This window comes from Camponotus vicinus, unplaced genomic scaffold, assembly GCF_025532165.1.
Source record: "Camponotus vicinus isolate PSW18456_S1 unplaced genomic scaffold, iyCamVici1.0 SCAF_5, whole genome shotgun sequence".
NCBI lineage: Eukaryota > Metazoa > Arthropoda > Insecta > Hymenoptera > Formicidae > Camponotus > Camponotus vicinus.
Genome location: NW_028141977.1, coordinates 20,703,279 through 20,723,107, shown reverse-complemented (window position 1 = coordinate 20,723,107; position 19,829 = coordinate 20,703,279). Strand labels below are relative to the sequence as shown.

Below are 19,829 nucleotides of genomic sequence, written 5' to 3'. Positions count from 1 at the left end.
CCAATCACTATTCCGATTCAGCATCAAACGAACACAGCCATAGAATACCTGCGATGCAGGAGATAGCGAAAAGGTAGTATACTGTACGACCAACGGAACTTTTAAATAGTCAGCGTGTAGTTGACGAAAGGTACGATTGATGGTATCGCGATTGCCAGATGTGCATATTATGCTAGCAGGAAGGGAGACCCGTCTCTCTACATCAATCTACATAAATTCTTTTCGATTTCATCATTTATATATTTTATACTGACATAAAAGAATTATATATACTCGCACATTTTTTTTTGATAGGTAGCAATTTAATCAAATTTCTAGTGTCTCGGCTTCCAAGGTAATATCGGCGTATGTGAAAATATGATTTAAGTAACTGCGCGGAGTCACGGAAAATAAATCTTATAAAAATGACGTGGTGAAGATACGCTTATCGTTTGATGAAAGTGTCGGAGGAATTGTAAGGTAACGTACATTTTCGGCATACACGAATTATTTTACTGTGGTATTGATCCAAGATTTGATTGTAATAGGATATAGGAAAAGAGATCTCGGAGGTATATATCTAAAGTTTCATTATATCTTTGGTAGTATCATGCAAAACTTGCTTCCTGTAACTCGATATCGTTTTCAGTATCGAAGTTGTGCAACGCGCAAACATTACCATTAAGAGCGAAAAATTTTTAATCGTCGAAGCTGAGCTTTTTTTTTATTCAGATTTTTGCTATTGTAGATTTGAGCTTGCATTCCAAAAAAAAAAATTTTTTTTTTATTATTCCAAACTTAAATTTGCAAATTTTATTTTGAGAATTAACAGAATTCTCATTATTGTAATTTTGAATGTATTGTAGAGATAGAATGGAGGAAAGTACAAGTTCACAAAATGTTTGGCATAAAGGTAAGCCTGAAGAACAAAATGAGCTATTTCAAGCAGAATCTACAACTGCGTCTGTAGAAGCTCATTCTACATCGTTAGCTGATATATTTGATACGGCATTTACATCAACAGTTGATCCATCTCCACAATCTCGGTTTCCTTCTGGTATATATGAGAAACCTGATAATTTTTTAATTAGTAACTATATAAAATATATTTTAATAATTTCTAATAGCATAATGCATATATACATATAAAATAAATCAATACATCAATCATATATATAAGATAAATCAAGCATCTGATTTGTAGGTAATGAAATGGAGTATGAGCATTTATTTGCAGACAGTGATATTGAGGAGTCAGAAGTAGCCGCTATAGATCCTTATACAAATTCAGCTCATCCTACTACTTCCGAGAATAATTTTGTTTATGGGAATTATTTAACTCCACCAGATACAACTAGTGATTCACAGGAATATTGGCAATCTAATCTTTTAAATTGTAATATGTGCCAAAATAAGCAAGAAAGAAATTCTAAGAAAGAGCCATCAACTCGACAGTTGAATAATTCGTGCGAGGAAAGATTATGTGATAATTATAGGACAAAAAGAATTTTGCATGATCGTGATTTGGCAATCAAACATAAAACTAAAAGAAGCGAAGAGCAAAAATTATTGAGTGGTCAACAACCAGATAATTTGAGTATAGCTGGACCATCTAGATTATCAGATCATCCTATTTCAAACAAGTATTTATAGTTTATTATTACATTTGTATGTATATATATTAGTTATTTTCATGATATATTTTTAATACATACAAATGTTATTTTATTTGCAGTATAACAAGATCAACAGCAGATATCCTAGAAAATGTAGGAGATCATAATTTGAGTTTGGCTATTAGTTTACATCGTTCAGCATATAATTCAAATGTATTAACTCATCAAGAAGTGAAATCGGTGCATACATCTCGTATGTTTATAGCATTTATAATATATTAAATATACTTAATTAGTTATTGTTAAATAGTTAATTTTTTAATTTTAATAGAAAATGATGACACACCATCTGCACCAGATTTGCAACTAGATTGGTCCTCTAGTAGTGATAGTGATGATGAAGATAGTTCAGTTGAAGTACTTGGTACTGTTAATCATAATGTCAAGGTATGTTATACATATAAATAAAAAAAAAATCTTGATTATATAAAACTCATCAAATATTTTTCAAAAAAATTATTTAAGCACTATTGTTCTTTTTGTATAGAAGGCTATAATATGACATATATATGTGCATACATACACAGTTTGTATATGTAATATACAATATTGTATATGTAATGTAAAATTGTACATATAAAAAATATTAGTACGTATATTATAAAAATTTTATTTAAAAAAAATACACTTTTTACATTGTTATAGAATTCCTTAGAAAATACAAATGAAGATAACCGTACAGTTACTGTAGTTGATTTAACTGTAGAATCTGATGAAGAACATACGCCGTCAACATCGGCAAATCCTGTAGCTAACAATCCATGGTTGGCAGAGTATAATCATAGGTGAATAATATATGAATTCTTAAATAAGTATTCTTAAAAATTCTTAAATAATTTTTTTCTCCCAAATTGTGATTATTTTTTATATAATTATTGTAATATAAAATCTTTTTTAGAAGTAATCCACACTGTACGCGTAGATTCACAGGCATGGATTATTGGAATTTAACACATCATACTAACGTGCATAATAGAGGCACGTATCATAATCACAGAATGCTTGCTCATTCACGTTACGGATCTGTAGGAGGTAAGAGAATTTATTTTATTTATTATTTCAATATAAAAACAAATTTATTTATGATTTTATATATATATATATAAAGTTGTAAGGTTTCAAGTAACGCATTATATGGCGATATCAGTATGACCTTGGAAGAATGTTGTCAAGGTCACCTTCAATTTCTTAAATGGAACCCCCTATTTTTTATTACTTATTCTTGTAGCTTATCTCGAGGGCTTTCCAAAACACTATAATAAAGTATTTCTTCATTGAGTACTTTTCGAGTTATGAGGCTTGAAATAATTTCTTAATTTTACATAAATCATAAAATATCTAGTAAAATATTTAATTTTCGATTATCTTACCTTAATACTTTTATGTACAAAATAATGAGAGGAATCAATTGATGTAAAGAAAAAACATAGTTATTTCGAAGAAAAAATATGTAATTTGCAATTAACAATTACATATTTTTTCTTAAAAATAACTATGTATTTTCTTTACACCAATTGATTCCTCTCATTATTTTGTACATGAAAGTATTAAGGTAAGATAATCGAAAAATAAATATTTTACTAGATATTTTATGATTTATGTAAAATTAAGAAATTATTTCAAGCCTCATAACTCGAAAAGTACTCAATGAAGAAATACTTTATTATAGTGTTTTGGAAAGCTCTCGAGGTAAGCTACAAGAATAAGTAATAAAAAATAGGGGTTTTCATTTACAGAATTCAAGGTGACCTTTACGTGACCTTGACAACACTCTTCAAGGTCATACTGATATCGCCATGTAATGCGTTACTTGAAACCTTACAACTTTTGTCTGAAAGATTTTTGTCTGCCGCGCTCATTTTTTGAGATATTCGGCTGATACGGGTGGTCTGCGACACCCTATATATATATATATATATATATATATATATATATATATATATATATGAACTATAAATTTAAAAATTTTATTGTTATTTCATTTAGATGCATCTACGAACGTAACGAGATCACGCATGCATCCACTTCAAGAGAGATTGTGGGTAAATCAACAACGTATGCAAGAAGCACATAGACGAAGACTTTATCACAGATTTTCGTCGCATCACGTCGCGTTAGTATTATTGTTATTATATTATATCTTATGTAGTAAAGTATATTTATTCATAAATTGTACTTTTAGTAATACGGGACCATGTAACTCTCATGTACATTCATCGACGTATGTCGCTCGTAGAAGCGGCGAAAACAGCAGTCCTTCAAATGCTCGATGTAACAATGGAACAGATAATACAGCATATACAGAAAATTATCTTCCACCTATTTTACCGCCACCGCAACAACCTACTGTGTATAGCCATCCTGAGGCTCGAGGGCCACCTAATTTCTATAGAGGATCATGCCCTGTGCTACCTATAATCGTAATTTGATTTTTGTCTGAATATATAACATTTTCCAATATCATATTTTAATTTGCATTTTATATTACTCATAGGTAAATCCATTAAATGAGGTGGAAGAAATGGAGCAGACTCCTCCAGTGATGTTGCCCTCAATGCCAGTACATCAACATGTACATCATCATATGTATCACTATGATCCGCATCAACGGCCGTCGCAACGTATGCATCACCTTCATATTAGTTTCCATCCTCATATGGTATGTTTTTTCTTTTTATTGTCAAGTATATATTGTTTTGATGTTGTATTCAATTCACTTCGTTTTATATACACATGTAGCAAGGATCTGGAACACATGATATGATGCCGTTTCCACCGTTGGGTCTACCAGATTTTGTATTGCAAGGAGCACGTCACATGTCCGCTCGACTGGACAATTATATGCGCATTGTTGATTTGCGACGTATGGGTCATATAAATTGTGGGGCTACGCAAGAATCTATTGAAAGCCACACATTCCCACATAAATACAAACGGGTAAGAATAAATGCTTATAATGCGAAATTTTTTAATATTATTGCATTTATGTTATAAGAGCAATCCATTGTATAATGTTACAATATGTTACATAAACATATTTCTTTGTAGGTAAAAAAAGTCGAGAATGGGGAAGATGCTATCGAGAAGTGTACAATATGTTTATCCGAATTTGAAGATTGTGAAAGTGTCAGGTAAATTTTAGTTTCAAGTTTTTATATAAGATTTAATACAATTTTATAAATTGTAAATTTTGTAATATTTCTTTTTTGTTTATAGGAGGCTTCCATGTATGCATTTATTTCATATCGATTGCGTTGATCGATGGTTATGCACCAATAAACGTTGTCCTATATGTCGAGTAGATATTGAAACTTTTCTCCATAAGGAATTTACTACTGCGACATAGTTTAAGGTTTTTCATATCTGCCTCTTTTTAAAATGTAATTAGGTATAGTTAAATATTCATAATCATAAATATAAATACAAATATATATATACATATACATATACACACATATATATGTATGTATGTATATATATATATATATGTATCTATTTATCTATGTTTACATAACATGAAATATTTCTCAAGATGGTCCATCCAGGAGAAATTGTGCTGGGTTACCACTATTACTATGGATTAATAATGTAAAAATGTTATGGATAATCAAAATAATAACGAAACATGAACTGAGTTCCTGAAGAAGACAAGAAGAGTTGTCAGCTTCAATTTTAATACATCTCTGACTGCGGTTGGTTTTATGCATAATAATAATAATAAATATATTGAAGACTCTAAATTTGTTTATATACATTACAATGATGAATGAATATTTAATTTTTATCTTTGTTTATATATGTATACGACGTAAAAATTTATGCTATAAGAAATTTAAAATAACTTACATGACTTTACAAAAATATTATATATCTTTGAGTATAGAATATAGTTAAGAAAAATATACACAAAGATATATAGTTTGACAAATCAATTTGATTCTATGTCGACATAATATTTCTGGGATATACAATACATATTATATAAATTATATCCATTGAGTGTACTTCAATTTATGAGAATAATGAAATTTCTATTGTAAATATTTTATTAATATCATGTAAATTTTTGTAATGCTTGGATTAAATTTGTGATCTTGACAAAATTCTAGTATTACATGTCATATTACTAATAACAATTCAAAGAATAGTTTGGTTTTATCTTTTCATATACTGATTTGTATCTATAATATTAAGCCCTGAGTTTTTGATCCTACATGTTATATAGTATTAATAATAACATAAATCTGAATATATTGAAAAGTTATTTGCCATTGTTGCAGTTTACTATTAATTAACTTTTATTATGTGAGAAAGAATATCATTATGTTATTTAAATTATATTTGTAATATATTACTTTTTCTTATTGAATATTACTCAAATTGAATGAAAATACTGCGCGCCATTTGACATAATGCCGAAAATAATATATGTGATAAGTTTATATTTAAAAACCAATAATTATTCGTATTAAATTTCTTCGATTACTATCACCGATGCTAAGCCAAAGACTTAGCCTAAGTTATAAATATAAACAAATTTGATCTATAGAATGATTAAGCAAATTTTAAATTAAAGATAATCGCCATTGTATGTATGAAAATTGCAGAAAAAAATCACTGTGTTGTCAGGCCTTACATGTCATTCTTGTACATATGTTACATAATAGAATCAAATACTATTCTCTAGTTATAATAATCTATAGTAAAAACAACACATTTTATCACATTAGAATATGTTTAGTATTCAAGTTGATACTGCACATGAATAATTTTATTTTGTCAATATACAATGCGATAAAAAATGTAGTGTATAATAGATAGCATCAAAACATGCATATAATGTCATAGGACTTTCTGTTGCTAGTTTGATATCAAAGAATGAGTTGAAAAAAGCGAATGAATTAAAGAAAGAGAAGAGAAGAATATCATATATATTATTAAAGATTGTTATAAAAGGTCTGAAGGAATTTCATAAAGATCTACACTCATGCTACACACAGGTACATGCTAAATTATAAATTTTATTATTTCTGATTAGTATTATATATTAGGTCTCACATATGTAATTTGTTTCATTATTGATGAGTGATTGTCATTATGAAAACTTTTTACACTGCCATGTACCAAAACTATTTATCAAAATTCATTTATTAAGAGTAAAATATAATTCTTTACATAGCCATTGCATTTTATGCAACAAATTTTAGCAATTTAATTAATTATATTATAACTTATATAACTTCATACACACACAATAAAAATTTTGGAAATTATATATACAATATATATATATATATAGAGTGTTCTGTTTCAAGGATTATGAACAAGAAATATTTGCCATATACAATCAAGTAGTTAGATAATTCATCTCTTAACGTGCGACTTTTATTTCACAAAATAAAAGCACAAGTAGATATATATACATCTATATTAATTATAATTACAAAATATGTAAATCAGAAAAAAAAACAATAATTTTATATACTTTCATATAAATAATAAGAGAGAATTTATACTGTATATAATAAATTAGACTAATAATGTGTATATAATAGGATAATAATGCAAAATGTAATTGACTTACTGTTGCAATACTATAGAATAAACGTTATGCAAAATACATACCTCTTTCAAAAAGATATTATATTTTAATTAAAACCCTTAAAATTATTTAATTCGCTACACATCATGTATCTAATATTACTGACTGTGAACATGATTAAAAGATTCATTTATGACACACAAAATGCGCAGAATTGTGAATAATTCACGCTTGCATTACCGGATGCAAAAGATGTAGAGTTGATCGCCGCTGTTTTACTATCGGTAAATCACCGCATACGCGAATTACGTAGACTCGCACGCTTTGTAATTATATCAGACATGCGAAAAATTATTAAAACGTCATTATGTATCATATACGAAAGCGTAACGCAAACAATAACTCAAGGTCGTCCCCCTTTACGAAGCGTAAAATTCCAGATTTAAAACAGATTTGAGAGAGAGAGAGAGAGAAAGGGAAAGACCGTCCAAAGTAATACTGAGAAAGTAATAAAGCAAGATATAATTGAAAAAGGTCTTCTTGATAGTCTTATTATGTTCGATTTTTCCTGATGACTCATCTCGGGAATCTGAAGCACATATAGGACTTTCATGAATATTTCACAATATAGTCTTTTTAAAAAGAGAATAAAGTTCTTGATTGTATATATTTGTATAGCGATATATATATCATATATAGATATTTGTATAGCGATGTATATATCATGTATAGATAAATATATAAAATTGTTTATATGATAGAGAATATTACATTTAAATAGTTTCAGGTCATTTTTTAAAATATTGACAATATAAAATATATAGAATTATTTATTACAATTTTTCTCATACTATATTCAATAAAATACATACATCTACATTAAAAAAATTAAAAATTGATTTTATATACTTATAAATACTGCAACGTATGTATAATAAAAATTATGTGGTATTAAAATGTGGTATTAAATTCCTTTGTTAATAACAGTTTTTTGAGAGCTTTGAAAAATTAAGTGTTTCTCGTAAAAAAATTAATGGAAAGTCGTGATTTGTTGATATAACTTGTAATTTTTATAATAAAATATTTTTTGTTACATAATATTTTTTTCAAATTAAGTATAGTTTAATTGGAATTAATAGAACGTTTTTATTTATTTTTGATTTTGGAAATCAAGTTTTTCTTTAAAATGTTTGTTATCACATATTTATAATATTCGAAAATTATTATAAAATATATCATAGGAAGATTTTTAAGATTTCTGCCTTCAACATTTATAATTTAAAATTATTTTTATTGTAAAAGAGAGAGAGAAAGAACACACACACACACAACAAAGTAAAATATAAATTTATAAAGAAAATATATTACATATATATATATATATATATATATATATATATATATATATATATATATATATATATATTTTATACATACATATAAATTGGATTATTAATACAAATAATGTAGTTTTAAGTTATGCACATAAATGGAAAGGTACCATAAAGATACCATTTGTTTCATCTTGAAGCAAATCGGCATTCTTTTTGATCTCTCTCTCTCTCTCTCTCTCTCTCTCTCTCTCTCTCTCTCTCTCTCTCTCTATATATATATATATATATATATATATATATATATATATATATATATATATAGAGAGAGAGAGAGAGAGAGAGAGAGAGATATAAATAAATAAATATATATATATATATATATATATATATATATATATATTTATTTATTTATTTATACGTATGTATGTATATTTCTCTAACATGTAAACATATATTCCAGCAAGTTTCATATACCTTACATATACGCGAATAGAATTTTTCGTATTTACACGCATACAATTAAATCCTAGTCTAACATAAGACTATTGGTTGATTACTTCTCTGTCCGTTATAAAGAGAATGCAGGAGAGGAGAGCAATTCAGTAATCCTCGTGCAGTGTTCCTCGACGATTCGCGCTATTCTCATTGATTTATCAATCACTGATGTCTTTATTTGTGTAAAAAATCGAGCAGCAACATATTAATTAATTAGTAAGTAACGATTAAATTAGTCAGATTGAATTAATGTCCGTTGTGAAAAAAATTGAAACCAATATAATTTGGAAATTTTTAATAATACAATTCAATAATTTTTCATATCAATCATCACTTATTTTAATTGTTATAAGATGTCATAAAAATTATTTTAGCGCTTCTTTCCGATGACATCTAAAGGAATTAATTATATTACATTAACTTTAATCTCTTTCTCTCTCTTTTTTCTCTCTCATTCTTTCTTTCAGTTTTAATGTTATGATAACAGTTATGATAAACTATGTATTAAGAGATGACGTGCATGTTAAATTATCAAATAAAAAGCGCATTATATTGCACTTTAGAAGATTGTCGATGCTTATTTAACATGCGAAAAAAATAATATTTCATAACATTATGTTGACAAAGCCTTACAACTTCTGGTCGATTTGTATGATAATTATACTTGACTTGAATTTTTAATTTAAACACATATTGTCACAATAATTACATATTTTAATATAATACACAATAATTAAGGTAACAGATGTAGGTAACAGATTAAAGTAACAGATGTCTATATTGTATTACTTCGATATACACGTAATATCTTGTCATTAGACGCTTCAATAGAAATATGTATATTGTTGATAAACAAGATGGAAGAAAACATTCGTAACACTATTGTAAGCAAGATATAATAATATGACTATTAGTTGACTATTTCTCTGTCCGTTATAAAGAGAATGCGACAGAAAAGAACAATTTAGTAATCTTCGTGCAATGTTCATCGACAATTCGCACTGTTTTCATTAATCTATCAATCGCTAGTGTTTTTATTTCTATGCAAAAGGATCTCAATCGTATGTTAGCAGTAATAACATTGTAATATTTAAAATTATACAAAAAGTATTCTTATATTATTTTTACATTTTATACAGTATATCTTCTATCTGTTCCAAATTTTTACAACTGTAGATTTTTTTATAAATTTGAGATATAGTCATTTTTTGGCAAAATTTAAAAAATTTGGAATATATTAATACTTATTAATACTTATTAAACTTTCAATATTATAATACTTATTAAACTTTCAATAATAATATTTACACATATATATATACACATACATCACATGTTATAAGTTGTCTTTTAAATTTAACAAGAAAATGTAATTTTGAAATCATAATTGACTTATCTTCTCAGGATATTTTTTCTAGAAAATTTAATTGGTTAACATTGTACTTTGAGAATGTGCGTATCTTTAATCTGACATCATTAGTATAATGTTATTTTCATTGGATTCAGAGTAATTTTATTTGTCAATGTCAAATATATTATAACTCATAATTAACTTTGACCGTGAAATAAATCGCAGGGGAATCCGCTAACAACTATTGTCACGCTAGGTTGCAAATGCTTAATATAAATCATCATCTATTATGGCTAGCTCACATTTATTCAATGTCGGGGGTACCCAGGCAGAACTTATTTTCATGTTGACGTTGACTAATCGTAAGTACGGTAGAGGCATCGAAATCTCCGCGCATGTGCTATATCTTGGTTCATCAAATTTCTTTGCAATGTTTTTATTTAACAGTCCTCGACACATGTGTATCTTTTCTCGACTCACTAAGAATTTTTTAAATTAAAGCAAAAGTTACTTTGAATATTTTAACAAAGTAAAATAACACATGACTTCTTTTTACTATCATAATTATATCCATCAAGTATCAGTGCACTCTATAATGCACTCTATAATGATGTATACATATGTAATATATAACATGTTTGGTAATGCGAACATGCAATAAATAGAGTAATATTGTTTGTGAAAAACTCATTTTTTAAAAAAAGGGGACAAAGGTGAAACATTATTAATTTCTTAGAATCACGTATAAATATGATTGTATAGTTATATGATAAATGAAGTTTAGATGTAAAATAGTAAAGCCCCTTTTATTGCTCAATTTTAAATGTATAAACTTTAAGTTTAATTAAATTTTCTAATACTTAGAGATTAAAGAATTATAAAAAAAGTTATAATATTAATTTCAATACATATTTATAAAAAAAATTATTTAAATCTCAAGTAATGCAATCTCATTTTATCAGTTTTCCTAATATGTAATTTAAGACATTCTACATTTCTTTTAACAGTCTAATTATTGATATTTTGAAAACGCAAAAAATTTATTTATAAGTTGCAGAGTCTACTTAATTACTGACGATGAGATAACATAATTTAAATTTTTAGGAGAGATTTAAAATGTGGCCTTCCGTCATCGTACTCATCAGTTCACTATGTATATTAATACCATCGACGCAATCTCAAGGTATGCGCTTTTTATTACCATTTCGAGTAATATATGTGTCTACAGATTCCATTACAATCGCGTCACAACTATCGGTCAGATTTTATTTGCGAACTACTGGTAGTGCTTTCTTAATATAATAGCGAATCGAATTTCGCACGAAACAAATCCGGTATATCCACATGTGTCATCTTAACACAACATATTATCTAATTTCATAAATACATGTTGCTGCCGCGTATTACTCTCGAGTGCGTCTTCTATCTTGCGTAATTGTTCTATCTGTACTCACTTAATCTGTACTCACTATACTCACTTAATAGCTTAACAATCTTTATTACTATATATTATAAGAATTATATTTATGAAAGTTGTATTTTTTGAATTATCATATTTTAAGATAATTAAATTGAAATATGTGTTTTTATATAGGTTTTATATTTTATATATTTTTTATATTTTATATTTATTATTATTTTTTTATATTTTATATATTTTTCACAAATTTGTGAAGATTAATCGATCTTTATAAATATACATAGTATCATATATATGAAGGCTTACAAATTTCTTACACTATAGTGTTACACAGATTACCGGGAAACTACAGTAGTAGGCATTGACGTAAAATTGTTTGAACACGGCCAAGGCAAGATTTTTTAAATCGAGAGAACGAAAGTTTCATGTAGTATAGCATGACCATCGATGAAGGTCGACTGAAGGCCGATTTGTTGCGGCATATTACATCTTCTTTTCGATGATTCGATGCTTCTGAAAAAAATAATATCGCCACAAATTAAAAGAATCGTGATTATACAATCGATCAGATTTGCAATCGAAATTAATATGATGTAAAGTATACTTTAAGATAAATACTGAAAGTTTCAATGTGAAAGATTATTCGTATCACATTAATTAATATGTATATGTTTAGGATGAATATTTTTATGACATTTTTAAAAATTGAATAGAAGTAACCATTATAAAATATAATATAGAAAAATTAATGACCAATTATACAATCATCACGATTCTATTTTTGTATTAATTAATTATTCTAATCACATGTAGCATAATTGAATCAGCAGAAAATTTGCCGGATGTGGTCGCTATTGATTAACACGCTAATGAATACCCAGTGAGCATTATTGAGAGGAAGAAGTCTTTAAGCGGACTTTTTGAAGACTTCATTAATTTTTTTTGAAAATTACATCAATAATTTTTTTGTAAGATATCTTTCAAAAAGGCTCTTTATGATGTCTACTTACTAGATGTCTTTAGAATTTGCTTACTAGAAACTCTAAAGACATCTATAAGTATACATAATAAAGAGTTTTTAGAACATATATAACTTAGATTATTATTTATTAACTTAGCAGATTATCTTGAAGGAAAAGTAAAGAGGAAAATACAAAAAATAAAAATAGAAAAGAAGTAAAAATAAAAGGAAGGAGAAAAGAGCACACTAGGATAAGTATAAAATAATTTATTAAAAGTTGTTTTATATATTATAAAAATTATAAACGAATATCCGATCTCCCGCATGCTGTAGCATGAGTTAAGGTTACATCTTGTTTATAATTTTTATAATATATAAACCGACTTTTAATAAATTATTTTATACTAATCCTAGTGTGCACTTTTCTCCCTTCTTCTATTTTTACTTCTTTTTTATTTTTATCTTTTGACATTTATATAAGAAATCAGATTATAATCAGATTATAATATTCTTTTAGATGTCATTTATGTGATGTCTTTTTTTCCTCTAAAATCGAGAATTTATTAGAGAACTTATTGACATCATTATGTTATCTTCCAGATGGCATTTGTCGAATGTCCATTTCTTAAACCTGAATACTTTAAGAACTTTTTTTGGTAACTTATTGCTCACTGGGTAATCATTATGAAGAAAAAATTGTTACGATTTATTACGATAAACTATTTTAATTCGTGTTGTAAATAGTGATATAACTGCAATAAATAAGATACAATTGATAAAAGAAATTTAGTTATGCAATATACTCTCTTAATACAATATATATAAGCTTAAAATTCCATAATAAATATTGCAAATTAAATACATTTTAAATAAAGGATAAAAAATTTAAAGTTACACGATATAAAACAATTAAAAGTAATTAAAAGAAATTATGATAAAAAAATATAATAGACAATATATGTAATGTATATATGTTATATATTAATATATTATAGAAATGTTTCGAAATCTCTGTATAAATAATCTTACTATAAAACAGGGAAAGATATAAATTTTAGTTTCTTACTTATGCGGCATAAATATTTAATAATGAACAACTGGCCGCATCTATCTAGAAATGATTATCCGCTTGTTTCATAAATTTATTCCATTGTATAATGTAAACCATTACTTACCGGAATATTTTAAATTTATGGGCAGATTTTAAAAGATGGTACTTAGCGATGTAACATTAACAACATTAGCAAACATTACTAACTTTTTTCACAGAAAATATATTTACATACTGTAGCTAGTAGAATGTAAATAATTCAGAATAATCAGAATTGTACATACATAAATGTACGCTATCGTAATGAAATGCATTTTATTGCGCAATAAACTATTATGCATAATAGCGATAAAGTTATACATTTCTCTCATGCTAAAATTTATATTTTTATAATTATTTTCTATAATTTCTATAATTATTCTTGATTAATCAGAGATTTCGAATCGAAAGATAAATATACAATTACAAAAATGTTTAACAATATTAATTGCAATATAAGCTTCTTTCTTGAATATTCTTTATTTTAATAAAATTTATATGTAAAAGAAAAATGTCACGCATGATAGCAAGTATCAAATTTGTCGACCAAATATATAAAAGAATTGATCATTAATAACTGTAATATAACAAAATGCTTACGAGATATTATAATTAATCTAATTTTTATACAATATATGTAAAAAATATATATATCGTATATCTAAAAGTGATATTATATCAACGTATAAGAAGTTATTTTCAAGACATATATAATTTTATTTACAGTTTTATCGTGTAATGTAGAAAATATTTGAAGAAATATAAATTTGCATGTATAAGAAAATACATAGTAGAATGGACACATATACATTAGAATATATAGCACATAAAATGAGAAATAGAATTCTCTCTTAAGTCTTTTGTCGCGAATTATAGATCATCTAAAGCGGATTTTATAAAAAAGCATAAGTTTTAGAATACTTTTAGAATATTATACTGAGATGTACATTAATAGAAAACATATTGAAGGAACTAACTAAATATAACTAAATAAATATAATATTATAAAGTTTGTTGAATTCAAATTTTTATGTTGCAGATCAATGCCAAAACCCGCAAGGGCAACCTGGCGTATGCATTAATATCAGAAATTGTGCAGTGTTGCTCGATCTTCTGCAAACAAATTCCCAAAATCCAGAAGTAGCAAATTTTCTCCGTTCTTCCCTTTGTGGATTTAAAGGTAGGGATCCTCAAGTTTGCTGTCCTACCGACATCAATGGCGGAAATACGGGTGGTACAGGAAATGCAGGCAACAATTTCGAAGGCGGGCAACATCGTGGCGAGATCACGAAAACTGTATATGGTCCTTTGTTTCCACCTGATTGTGGATTTAGTAATATATCGCTACGTAGAGTCGTTGGTGGCGAGCCAGCTTCGTTAGGTACGAATAATTTTTATGTTAGAGGATAATTTTTATCTAAGATGTATGACCGTTTTATTATATTTTTTATTACTTGTCACATATCATCAACAATCATTTTTTTAAAACTATAATATGTTTCTAAGAAAAATTAAAAATCGTCAATTTTAAAATGTCTTCTATTTTTTTTAAATGCTCGGATAAATTTTATAGGAGATTTTTTTTAATCAACTTTTTCTTCACGAACACGTTGAAGACTTTTCTTTTTGTTAGAAACGATTGAAAAGTTGCTTTTTCACATGTTAATGGAAATAAATAGTTTGGTCTGAATTTAATTTTACATAGTCTTTGTTTCGACAGACTCTTAAAATCTAATGCTTAATTAATATGATATTGATATCAATTACAAAATAAAAATTATAAGAGTGACTTAGATCAGTGTCATTGTCAGCGTTATTAATGAATCTATGACACTAATAGTAATAACTGATCAATTTTGTAGGTTCTTGGCCTTGGCTCACCGCTCTCGGATTTAGAAATCCAAGAGATCCAAATGTTCCGAGATGGCTTTGCGGTGGCGCTTTAATTTCTACTCGTCATGTGCTCACTGCCGCGCATTGCGTACATGGACGAGACGACTTGTATAAAGTACGTATTGGTGACTTGGACCTCAACACCGATTCCGATGGAGCGTTTCCCTTCGAGGATTTTATCGAAAGGAAAGCAGTACATCCCGGCTACAACCCCACGAGCCACACGAACGATGTGGCTGTTTTGAAAACGACTCGAGAAGTACCATTTTCACGTAAGCTTTCCTATTTTGCTAATATTTTTTATTTCAATCACTATTATTTTCACGAAAGATCGAGAAACCACGTAAAATTTAATATTAAAAAATTTTCATTGATATGAAATGTGAGCTGAGGAGATCTAAAAAATTAGAAAACTCAATTAAGACCATAATCGATTCTTCAGGAAGTATTTCTGTATTGTATCATATCAAATTATTTTTTTTCAATTCTGTCAATTTAATTTCTCAAAAATATTTTCTGCATTTTGTTCTTTTGTGATTCGCAACTTATCGTAATTCTGATGATAGATATATTTATTGTTTTGCGCCGAAAAGACTTACAAACAAATATCAAAATTACGTAAAAATTTTAATTTTTTCTTTTCACTCCTAAGTCAAAATTATGATCAACAAACAAAAATCTCAGATCTGAACATTTTTTCTATAAATTATATTCTCTAATTTAAAATAGATACGTATTTGATTTACAAAATCAATAAAATCTGCCAAATTAAATATTATCATCATATAATTTTCAAAATTAGAAGTTTTAGTTTAGATTTAGCTTTTAGAATTGTTTAATTTCCTTTCTTCTTCACTGCGCTTCATAAATTAATATCAATTTTATAAACTTTCAGGAATGCTTCATCCTATCTGTCTGCCAGTAGATGATTTTATTAGAAATAGAAATCTGGAGAATACGTATCCTTTCATTGCTGGATGGGGATCTGTTTATTTCCGTAAGTATTGAATAAAATAAACTACACACACGCATATGTATATACAAATAGATATATTATTTGCTAATTGTAATTTGATGAATTTCTTTTATTTCTAATTATAATCTGAGAAATATGTATGTGTATGTATATAAAAATCTAATAAATATATAATAATAGTAATAATCTAATACTAAATAATAGTAATAATCTGATACTAAAAGACTTTTTTTAATTATATTATAATTATTTTTTATATTTTTATTAAGATATTATAATTTATTTTGAATTTTAATTATGTATTGTTTATATTTTTAGGTGGACCTACAAGCAGTCGACTTTTACAGACACAACTTCCTGTACGTCCACAACAAGAATGCGTAAGAGCTTTTCAAAATTTTAAAGGGAATGTAATAGATGATCGCGTTTTATGTGGCGGCTATAGTCAAGGTGGAAAAGACTCTTGTCAGGTGAGAAATGATTATAGAATTATATTAATAAAAAAATTAATAAAAAATGTTTATATTTCTTACAAATGGCTTAATTAATAAAAAAGTTAATTAATAAATCGAGTTATGCGTTTATAAATTGTACATTTTAAATGTACTAACAATTGAAATAGTAATTCCGAATTTAGGTCGATTTTCGTTCCTTTCATCATTTCTTAATATCATTATTGATACCTTACTTTATTATCATTATTTATGTTTATTTCCTATCCAACTAGTAATTTCCTAAGCATAATTTTGTCAATGTCTAAAAAATTTATTATTTTTTTTTATTTTTACATATAATGACTTGTCTTAATATGACATAAGAAAAATTAATTATAATACAGCCATTTTAAAAGAAACTAAAAAAAGAAATCTTTATTAATTTGTTAAATAAATATTTTTTTATTAATTATTTATCTGTTGCTTATATGAAATGATTTTTCAGGGTGACAGTGGTGGACCATTGATGTCTCCTGATCCTCGAGACATTAAATATTATTATGTTATTGGAGTAGTATCATATGGTTTCAGATGCGCAGAACCAGGTTTTCCAGGAGTATATACAAGGGTTACGGCCTTCCTCGATTTTATTACAAGCCAATTAGTGTAAATAGCTTTTTCATACGAACATAAAAATTTTCCATCTATATTTTTTCTCTTAGGTTCTGTAAACCGAATACTATATGATTAGAATGTATATTATTATAATTGTTTCTCATCTGAACAAATAAATATAATAAACAAAAATTACTATTTTATTTTTAAATATCATAAATAAATTTTAAATATTTCTAAATATCAAGTATTATTAAATATCATAGATAAATCATACTTATATAAATAAATAATTGTTTCATTATAATTGTAATGAAAATTATATTGTAAAATTTTATGCTGATTTTATGAAGCAATCTTTTAGTTTAATTCTATCATACATTTTATAATTATTTTAAGAAAGTATAATATTATACAATTATATATATAGAAATCTTGTTTGTTGTGTTTTGTTTAAGAATCTTATATATACATATGTATGTATATATATGTATAATCATATCTAATTTGATTAAAAAATACGAATCTTTTATTATTTATATTTTTATCTTCTTTGTTATTTATCTTTCTGTTATTTATTACTTCTATTAGCATTATACTTTATGTTTATTTCGAATGATTATATTATATATACATATATTTTAACGGATATGTATCTATACATCTCATATACGCATAAATTTACATGAAAATGAATGATTAGTCATACGCTTCACTTATCCGGATTTTAATTTTCATTTTGTAAATAGAAATTTAAAAACCATTTAAATTCCTATTAACTAATCAATTAATTAATATATAAATAATAACTAATCAATTAATTAACGATTAATTTATCAAATAATATATCTAGTATTTTGTAATAAAGAAAAAATTATTAAGAAAAGAATTTGAAAAGAATTATTATTTATTATTGTTTGAAACATAAAAAAATTAGATTAGTTATACAATTAGAAAATTTGTTGTAATTCTGTTAATTGAATTAAAATTAGCGATTAAATTAATTGGAGCTTGATTTTTAATGTGGCCATGAAAGTTGAAAACGTTCAATAAGTATCTAAGTGATGCCCTCTGTGAAGAATAACGAAAAGTCTTTGACGTAACCATTCTTTTATGTATCGATAAAGAATGTATCTTTATCAAATAGATTATAACATAATAAATTCGATTGAATGCATTACTATACACATATTGAAGAATGTATACAAATTTATAATAACATAAGTAATTAAAAGATAATTAATATTATTTTAAATAATAATAACAAGTATATATTTACTATTGTTATTCAATATAAATAACAATAATAATAATTTATATTATTAATTATGAATAATATAATACTAATAATATAACAATAATATCTATAAATAATAAGAGAGAGAGATTGTCTTATTGTTTTAATTATTTATAAAATTGTAAATTTGTATACAACAGTTTCAATGTGTGACAATATGTGTAACGTGTAACATAACTAACACATCCAACCGAAGCGCTGTTAGTTGGCCCTTAGTCTCTGCTTTGGCCGCTAGAGGGCAACGACGATGAAGCGTTTCTCGTAATAGAAATCAATCATTCACACTATATATTTGACATAGGAAACAGCAGAAATTTAAGATCATACTTCACAGGATCAGTTCTGTAGTATTCGATCTTATTCTCCCTCCCTAACACGGGAGTAAGCGTAACCATGATGAGGAGTCACAGTCCTCTTCCTTGAGCGTGAGAACGACACGAGTTCTCGACTTTGTTCGAGATCTCTGTCATCGATGATCGTTCGGTCTTTACACTCAGTGTAAAGGTGATGGGGAGACGGGCTTTCTGAGTGGTTATACATAATAAATTCTAAAAATATAAATCTCGAGGTATATTCACAAGTAAGGTCGTTTGTTAAAATCCTTATTTAAATTTTATACGTGTATATTATACATCTCTCGTGTGCTCTTTAAATCACTTACCACGTGTGTGATATACTTGATAAATTTAGTCGCCGACGATCGGCTATGTCACGTTCTGCGATTATCTTCGTGAATCTCTTCTCCTACGTTGAAACTAATCCAGGT

General features: G+C 26.6%; 2 protein-coding genes and 1 non-coding gene across 8 annotated transcripts; all 3 read left to right on the top strand.

The window, feature by feature from the left end:
• The first annotated feature begins 120 nt into the window (after positions 1–120).
• On the top strand, positions 121–6,256 carry LOC145971777 (uncharacterized). 5 transcript variants are annotated; one of them, XM_083099823.1, is made up of 14 exons: positions 121–459; positions 846–1,036; positions 1,184–1,622; positions 1,715–1,848; positions 1,927–2,042; positions 2,301–2,440; positions 2,557–2,687; positions 3,642–3,768; positions 3,838–4,075; positions 4,150–4,314; positions 4,395–4,592; positions 4,704–4,786; positions 4,872–5,035; positions 5,188–6,256. In XM_083099823.1, the coding sequence occupies exons 2-13, from the start codon at positions 853–855 to the stop codon at positions 4,999–5,001; spliced, it is 2,085 nt and encodes a 694-aa protein (XP_082955949.1). In that variant the 5' UTR covers positions 121–459; positions 846–852; the 3' UTR covers positions 5,002–5,035; positions 5,188–6,256. The 5 variants fall into 5 exon arrangements, with proteins under 5 accessions (XP_082955949.1, XP_082955948.1, XP_082955945.1 ...); XM_083099822.1 differs by having other exon boundaries at positions 122–459; positions 2,554–2,687; positions 4,872–5,007; XM_083099819.1 differs by having other exon boundaries at positions 123–459; positions 2,554–2,687.
• Positions 6,257–9,085: 2,829 nt separating this feature from the next.
• LOC145971705 (venom protease) lies at positions 9,086–17,961 on the top strand. 2 transcript variants are annotated; one of them, XM_083099646.1, is made up of 7 exons: positions 9,086–9,242; positions 11,482–11,560; positions 14,888–15,229; positions 15,711–16,013; positions 16,637–16,738; positions 17,036–17,187; positions 17,657–17,961. In XM_083099646.1, the coding sequence occupies exons 2-7, from the start codon at positions 11,494–11,496 to the stop codon at positions 17,819–17,821; spliced, it is 1,131 nt and encodes a 376-aa protein (XP_082955772.1). In that variant the 5' UTR covers positions 9,086–9,242; positions 11,482–11,493; the 3' UTR covers positions 17,822–17,961. The 2 variants fall into 2 exon arrangements, with proteins under 2 accessions (XP_082955772.1, XP_082955771.1); XM_083099645.1 differs by having other exon boundaries at positions 16,631–16,738.
• Positions 17,962–19,380: 1,419 nt separating this feature from the next.
• On the top strand, positions 19,381–19,596 carry LOC145972589 (small nucleolar RNA U3). Its single transcript, XR_014439225.1, has one exon. It is a non-coding gene; the product is annotated as a small nucleolar RNA U3 (small nucleolar RNA).
• The last annotated feature ends 233 nt before the right edge of the window (positions 19,597–19,829 follow it).

Coding starts and splice junctions, on each gene's coding strand:
- LOC145971705 (XM_083099645.1), top strand. CDS start 11,494: ATGTGGCCTTCCGTCATCGTACTCATCAGTTCACTATGTATATTAATA. Junction 11,561..14,887: donor ACCATCGACGCAATCTCAAG/GTATGCGCTTTT, acceptor TTTATGTTGCAG/ATCAATGCCAAAACCCGCAA. Junction 16,739..17,035: donor ATGGGGATCTGTTTATTTCC/GTAAGTATTGAA, acceptor TTATATTTTTAG/GTGGACCTACAAGCAGTCGA.
- LOC145971777 (XM_083099822.1), top strand. CDS start 853: ATGGAGGAAAGTACAAGTTCACAAAATGTTTGGCATAAAGGTAAGCCT. Junction 1,037..1,183: donor ACAATCTCGGTTTCCTTCTG/GTATATATGAGA, acceptor TCTGATTTGTAG/GTAATGAAATGGAGTATGAG. Junction 4,076..4,149: donor GCCCTGTGCTACCTATAATC/GTAATTTGATTT, acceptor TATTACTCATAG/GTAAATCCATTAAATGAGGT.